Below are 8,594 nucleotides of genomic sequence, written 5' to 3' on the forward strand. Positions count from 1 at the left end.
GAATGGTTTCCATCACAAACCACACCATGTAATCCTCACCAAGATCCAACCCCATAGCCTTAAGCTTTTGGTAACAACCCATGAGCTTGTCGATATGAGCTCTAATATCACCCGTATCAGCGTAATTGGTGGGATGGAGCAAGGTTAAGCACTCATTCTTCTCATTCTTTGAGAACTTTTTGTACTTCTCCTTAATGGCAGCAAGAAAATCCTTTGCATTTTCATTCTAAGGAATGCTATCACTAATGGATTCATCCATGTGATACCTCATAAGCATCAAACAACAACGATTGGAATGCTCCTCATAGGATTTCTTGTCCTTTTCAGTGGCATCATCAGTGGGTTTAGGTGGTGCATCCATTCTCAAGGCCAAGTCCACTCTCATAAGAGTCAAGTTCATCATGAGAGATTCAACCCACTGCTTGTGGTTGGTTCCATTCAGTGTCAACATGGCAGAGGTTCTTGGAATGCTTGCAGCTGAATGAGAAACAAGAGCAATAACTATCAAATAAATGTTATGATAAACCATGTCATTTGTGCTCTTTTCTCATCAATATATGATCGCAAAATAACAAATGATCATTATGTATGCTAGAGTTCTTAAACAAACACACAAAATAGAACTCATACACAGGTAAGAAAAATCTATTAAGCATTAATCAAGTACATTAATTTACTATCAAAAGGATAGATAAATTGTGATTCATAATGTTTAATAATTTTTCTTCACCATATTAAGCATCCTTACCAAGCAATTATTATCGATAGGATAATTAATTACTCATACAGATCTTAATGTAATTTTGGAGGAAAAACACAAAATTTAAATAAATAATTATTTAAATGTCCCTCTTTACTAAACAAATTTCATGCTTATTCTTAGGACAGGCAAGAAAATAAACAATAATTGTTGACAATATATAATAATATTTATGCCACAAAAGATTAAATATAAATACAATTATGAAACCAAATCCATGAATTAATCTTGTGCATAAACATATACCAATAGTAGGATATGAGAAGATGAGTGAAATGGTAAAAATTTGGCCCAAAAAGACCCCTCACGCGCCCCCACGCGCCATAAAAAAATTGAAATTTTAACATGCCCATACGACATGTCGTTTTGGAAAAACGACATGTCGTTTATAGCCAAAAACGACACCCTTTGCCCTTAAAAACGACATGTCATTTTTTTCTTGATAGAAGCAAAACGACGTGTCGTTTTTGTCGTCCCTGACCTCTGAATTTGGGTATACGGGTCGCGTTCGACCCGGTTCGTCCCGCGGGTCCAACCCAACTGGAACCACCATCTCCGGCCACCATTTTGGCCACTGGAATGTGGGTTTTCTTCCCCTCTCCGTCGCCGACGACTCTAGCATCTCCATTCTCCTCATCTCCCATTTAAAAAGGTCAAAATAGCATGAAATCGTAAATGGGTTTCCTCCATTTTTGAGCTTCAAAAAAATCAGTTTTCACAACAGCAATACATGAAATTTTTGCCCAAATAAAATAGCTAAAACCCAATACTCATTATCAAACCTGATTTCCCCCATTAACATAGCATGATTTCAAAAAAATTGTGAAAAAATCAGATTTTGAAAAATTGGGTTTATATCAAAATATCAAGCCCTAAAATCAAATGAACCTAGCTCTTGATGCCAATTGTTAGATTGTAAACATAGTGTAAGCATCATTTAACACTCAAAACATATTTCACAATCGATTAATGTTTACAGTCAATCCAAGAATACATTTTATTTAGAGCATTGATTGGGAATGTGAGAACATACCTCCCATATTGCCAATCACTTCTTGAGCCATTTCCTCCCTTAGAAATCTTCCAATTCACGTACAAAATCAAGTGCAAAAGCAAGAGGAACCTAATGGATAGCAAACCCTTACCACAATACCACTCTACCCTCAATCTCCACCCATACAACATATATATATATTATGCTCTTATACCTTAAGAGGTATTAGTGGGCTAATTGGGGCTCATTATATTATGAAGTGGTGAACTATAGTTTAATGGGCCTACACATAGTCATTAGGGTGCCACCATGTGCCTCTAATGCAATTAGTAAGTGTGAACCATCTCATTATGGTTATTGGTAATTAGTAGGTATTTTAGTTAATGGTTGTGATTATGGAATAATGTCTATGATTATATTAGTCCATAACAATAATTCTAACAACTTTGTTATTTAAAAGTAGATGGTTGTATTATCATATCATGTCTTAAAGAATTCAAAAAGAGGTGGATACCTCTAAAGCTTTAACATATCCATAGACATAGAGAATAGAATGACAACACAAAGCCAAGGAGACAAGACTAGTAAATCAATGTACATTAATATATGTAATACAAGTTTATGCCAAAAATGAAATTTTGATGCAGATAACACACGAGTACATGTTTGTATGGGTAGAAGTGTGTAGAGACAAGGTATGCTGACCAAGAAATTAAAATATATAGTAAAATAATATACATAATAAGAACAAAGCTGATGTGCCCAAGTTAAGAAAAAGAATATTGATCATCACCATGAATATTTGAAGGAATTGGGTTTCTTTTTTTCTTTTTTTTTTTTGCTGCTTGTTGTTTTGTGCATTTTGATACTATTTTGCCCCAAAACACTAGTTTACTTGTCATTGTAAAAGATGTTTGTTCGCTTTGTGTTGAATAATAATGTCACCTTTTTTTTACTTGTATACATGTATATGCATATATATATAACAAAGTTGATAGTAGATATAAATAGCTATATATACCCTGCTGCTATACCCTTTTACTTTGTTATGTTCAATAAAAATAATATAAACAAGAAAAGCTTTTTCTCTCTCAAAAACATACATGTTCGATCACATACATACAGTTTGTGATGTATAGATATATAGATAGTTCAATGGAAATGCCCCAAATGCAAATTACCATATGATAATGCTTAGGGAATTTTTTTATCAAACACCTATGGAGTATTGACTTTAGCACCATAAGAACTACATCTCAACAAAACAAAAGCAAATACAATAATAGAATAACTGATTATACAGACATGTCAATCAGATATCCACCTAATGATCTCTCTAGAATAGTCAGTGATGGGACTCAGTGAACACAAGAGTTAACATGTAATGACCCAACTATTCTAAGATCTTGGATCATTAAAACTACTGACACATAGACACTATTCTTAAGAAAATATACATACGAAACATTCATAACTTTATTAAAAACTATAAAGTAAATGTTGAAATACATAAATGAACGGTATGGGATCCCATTGTTTTAAAATAAAACATAACTTTAAACTTAAATGAAATTGTTTACAAACTAAGTGCGGAAAATACATAAAAACATAATTAAAAAGACTAAAAATAACGTCATCCTCGAATTGTTTATGCAGTCCACCGAATTCATTCTTCCTCAATACGCAACCCCAAGCTACCAAGAATCCTTCCGCCATTGTATCTAGTTTCCAGCATCACACTAAAAGAAAAAGGAATGAGCCTAATACCCAGCAAGGAAAATCTACTAATATCATAAAACATATACAATAACTATATCACAAACATATACTATAGTATATGTCATATACTACTACAATGGTCATTATACTACTTGGGGCTTGTTTAACTAAGCAAGTCATATGCCCATAAATTATTGGGGCTTGCTAACTTGACAAGTCTTATGCCCAAGGTCTATAAACATACTATACATAATGTTAACATACAACATAAGATAACATAATATATAACATAACATATCATACAAACATACAAGATCTATCCTATTTTCCTTACCAACTCCGGGATATGAGAACAAATGTGGGTCTTGGAACACTCCTAAAACAAACAATAAGAATGGTGAGTATTTCTAAAGAGTAAAGAATAAATGTGGAAACTAAACCTTCAAAAAAAGAAACTTACCAAGAAAGACCTTACGTTTGAAGAACCTAATCAAGAACCAATAACAAAAATTAGGATCTGAATAAAAGAAACTAAAGAAAACTTAAAGAGTTTTAAAGAACTGGACTTAAAGAATAAGAGTACCTTAGTTAACCTTATGGATTGGTCTAACTCCAATACCGAAATACACTAATCCTCACTTCCCAAGTATTTTATAAAGCTTAAGAATGGCAAAGCTTTTTCCCAACCCAAGTATTTATCACTCTATGGTCTCACTAGCACCTTGGAGTCTCTGATCACAATTTGAAGAATGAGAGGAAGGGCTGGGTACTAGGTCCTATTTATAGAGGTAAGGAGTGAAACTAACCCCATTTTGATTTGAATATAATAATGATTTTAAAATGAAAAAGAATTGAATTTTTCGTCAATCAGAGACTGAAGACTCGGTCAAAACGTTCAGAGGTAGGTCTAAGTAGTTAAAGCTTGTTTTTAAAATTAAAAACAAAAAATATAAATAAAATGTTGCTAAGGGCGATATATCGCCCCTATGGGGCGATATATCGACTCTGCCCTAGTTTCGAGTCTTCGTTCATCCATTCGTACAACGTCAACGTGTTTTCCGTATCCTTCGTCAGGCGATATATCGGCTCCTAGCTGCGATATATCAGCATACGTGAATATTTTAAACACGTAATTGCACTTTTTTAGCATAATTAAGGTTGGATAACTGCTTTGACTGAGTCAAAATACGACCCTAACAATTTCTGGTAGGTGCTAAGGCTGCTATTTCTTTATTTTATCATTAAAATACTTAATTCCTTAATAATCATGCTTATGACAAGTGTCATATTCTTATTGGCTCTATCTAAACCTTATGTTATAATAAATAATATATCTAGGACCAACAATATTAATCAAACTTTATGTTATAATTAATATTCTTAAACTATATGTTAAACTTATAAAATCCATAATTGTTGCTATGAGTTTCCAACTAAGTCCCGGTTTGAACCAAAATCCACGAAATCTAAAATACTACAACAACTACTAACGAACTAACTAAGTAAACATTCTAGGACTCTACATAACAACAAAACAAAGACAAAATTTTAACATACCGATTTAGTAGAGTTGGAATCTAATGACTCATGAAATTCAAATCGTTCTATTGTTTGGTTTTTAACTGATGGATTAGATGGTGGTGAAGGTGGTCTCATTAGTTATGGTAAACCAGATTGTCTTGATTGATTTGGTGGAACCGATGATGGAGGTGGTTGCAATGGTGGAGGAGGTGGTGGTCGTCGCGCCAGAGGAAGAGGTTGTGGCTTCATCGGTGTGTTCAAGGAGAACATGGAGAGTCGAATGTTTTCTCTATTTTTCTTTCAGTTTCCTCGCCAAAAAATGGGGAAAATAAAATCCAAGTTTTATTTAAAAAAATTCCCACACCTTTCCCTTAATTTAGTTTGGGAAATTTTACACTATATGCACTATAACATAGCTAATTTTTTTAAAAATTCCAACATAACTTACTCTCCTAAACATATGCCATTTCTAATTTTTTGGACAACAACACCCCTAACATTAAACACTCCCATCCCAGCCATACTTTCTCATTTCTCTCTTAGTGAAATTTTCTCTCAGACCTCACATTCTCACTATCTCTCAGTTGAAACTCTCCCAGGCCACCATCTTCTCCATCGTCGAAAACGGTAAGTCCATTTTTATGTTTTTTTTTAATTTGAATCATAATGTATAAAATCGATGAAATGAGTTTGATTTTAATCTCTTTTTTGAAAAAATGTAGCTTTAAATGGGTTTGATTCTATGTGCATCATTTTGGAAGATTGTGTTTAAGTTCTACAAAAATTTTGTGGGTCGATGCTCATTCGATTCCACATCGATGCCATTTCGATGCTTAATTGATGGTAATTCGATAGTTCAGTGCATGTGTATATTCTTAAATAATGGAAATCTTGTTCATTGATGCGCAATCGATGCTCCATCGATAGTATTGTGATGGACCATTAAATGAAGGCGTTAGTCAATCGATGCCATTTTGATGCTTGCATGGTTTTTAGTTTTTTTGTATAAAATCAATGAAATTTCGATGATATGTTGATGCTGACTTTGATGCAATTTCGATTATAGTTTGATGGTATTTTGATGCTTTCTTGGTTTTAGTTATATTTTGATAAATCTATTAATTTTGATGCTATGTCGATGCTATTTCGATGCCATTTTGATGGTTGTTCGAGCACATTAATTTGATGGCGATGCATCGATGTTAATTCGATGCTCCATCGATGCTATTTTGATGGAATATCAAGACTTGTTTGTTGATTTTATTTTGTATATAATCAATGCAATTTCGATGCCGATTCGATGGTCGTTTATTCAGTTGTTATTTGTTAAATGTATTTCGATGCCATTTCGATGGCACATCAATAGTTTGTTTGTTTATTTGTAAAATCAGTTTTGATGGTATATTGATAGTATTTCGATGCCATTTCGATGACACATTGATAGTTTGTTTGTTTATTTGTAAAATCAGTGTCGATGGTATATCGATAGTATTTTGATGGTGATTCGAGGGTGGCTTAGTCAGTTATTATTTTGATGTGTTTTGATGCCATTTCGATGGTATATCGATAATATTTCGATGTGTTTCGATGCCATTTCGATGGTATATCGATAGTATTTCGATGGTATATCGATAGTATTTCGATGTGTTTCGATGCCATTTCGATAGCACATCGATAGTTTGTTTGTTTATTTATAAAATCAGGTTCGATGGTGTATCGATAGTATTTCGATGTTGTTTCGATGCATGCTTGTATATGTTCTCCATGAATTTTCAATACACTCACAAATGTGATTTCTTGGTTTCAGCAAAGATTGCGGCGTATTCGCCATCAAGCACTTGGAGTTTATTCTTGGAGATATTCCCTTATCATATGCCATCGAGGACCACATTCAATACTTCAGGGGTAAATTATGCATCGACATTTTTTACAAGAATGTGTACCCTTGATTTTTTTCTATATGTTAGAACATTTATTTTGATTTCTCCTTAGTTTTGTATATAAACAATGTCATTTCGATGGCTTCTTAATGATACACAATAGTATATTTCTCCTTAGTTTTGTATATAAACAATTGCATTTCGATTAACAAAATCCATTAATACACAAATAAAAAGATTAACAAAGTCCATTAATACACAAATAAAAAGATTAACAAAGACCATTAGTACCCAAATAAAATGTTTAACATCGATGCCATAAATTTCAAACACGAACTTTACAAGTTGCCCTATTATGGCCTAGACCTCCACATGTGTTGCACTTGCGTTCTACAACCACTTTCTCTCCATTGGAAGGATGGCGTTTCTTCTTAGGCCTGCCTTGTTTCTTCTTTGGACGACCAACCGGGTTTTTTTTGTGCATGTGTTCTCACTTTTATTGTCATAATGTCATCTAGAACAATCCACTCTTCCTCGTTACCAGTAGGATATATAGATTATGTGTAAGAGGACCTCCATGTCTCAATTTTATAGTAATATGAACATAGCAAATAAAAGTTCACCCCTCGCTTAACGGATCCAAATAGTGCATGAACACATGGGATACCAATAAGCTGAAACATGCCACATGTGCATGTCTTATTTAGGAGGACGACTTCACCATTCAGCTCACCATCTAACACATGGAACTCATGCCTCCCTATTGCATAAGGGATCAAGAATCGAGCTTTCTTAGCCATATCCACCAAATCTTTCTCATAAGTCAGTGCAAGAGTTGTAGTTGTCTTCTTGCTAGTTTCTCTCCTATCACAGAACCAAGACTGCAGTGTGAAGCGAATAAATTCGACGAATGTAGTTATCGAAAAACTCCTAGCTTCTCCGGTCTTATTGTTGAAACTTTCAGCGTAATTGCTTGTCATTATATTATACCTAGTATCTAGGAAAACTAACATTTAATAGTAATGTACATTTACAATATTTCATAAATTAAAATACAATTCACAATGACATACCTATTTCCAGGAAAGTAAGCACGAGACCACTTATCAAAACCCATGCCATCTAGGTATTGAGTAATAGCTGGGACTTTTGATTTGATTTTTTCGAAGTGAGTGTGGAACTCAGATTTCCTAAAAGCATATGCCGCGTTATACATCAACACATGACAATGATCAGTCTTAGATTTAGCAATCACATTCATACTAATGTAGTGGTAGCAAGCACCGTGATAGGCATCGGGGAAAATAGTTTCCAAGGCATATGTAATACTTGCATGTTTGTCAGATACAAACGCCAGGTCCTCAACTTCCCCAATCGCTTCCTTTAGCTTTGACATGAAATACTTCCAAGAATCATGATTCTCACTATCCACAATACCAAATGCAACTGGATATAGATGGTTATTTGCATCCAACGTGACTCCACATAACATTTGTGTAACGACCCGAATTTGATAATAAGGCTGAGGGCAATAAATGATTTAATATGTTATGTGAACATTTGATAATGATGCATGTTTAGTCAAGTTAAATGTGCATGTGGACCCCGTCTGGATATTATGGGTATAAATGTGATAAATGCTATATATATATGATGTGTCTGTGCAGCACGATCCGAGACAGTCCTGGGGAGCGGATAGCCAGAAAGTCACAACAGGATT

General features: G+C 34.0%; 1 protein-coding gene across 1 annotated transcript; it reads right to left on the bottom strand.

Annotated features, from left to right (window-relative positions):
* Window positions 1–226: 226 nt before the first annotated feature.
* LOC133779360 (uncharacterized) lies at window positions 227–8,366 on the bottom strand. The gene is made up of 3 exons (XM_062219330.1): window positions 7,948–8,366; window positions 7,608–7,864; window positions 227–477 (listed from the first exon to the last, which is right to left on the bottom strand). Exons 1-3 carry the CDS (start codon window positions 8,364–8,366, stop codon window positions 227–229), a joined length of 927 nt encoding a protein of 308 aa, XP_062075314.1.
* Between the last annotated feature and the right edge of the window lie 228 nt (window positions 8,367–8,594).

The sequence above is a fragment of the Humulus lupulus genome, chromosome 5 (assembly GCF_963169125.1).
Source record: "Humulus lupulus chromosome 5, drHumLupu1.1, whole genome shotgun sequence".
NCBI lineage: Eukaryota > Viridiplantae > Streptophyta > Magnoliopsida > Rosales > Cannabaceae > Humulus > Humulus lupulus.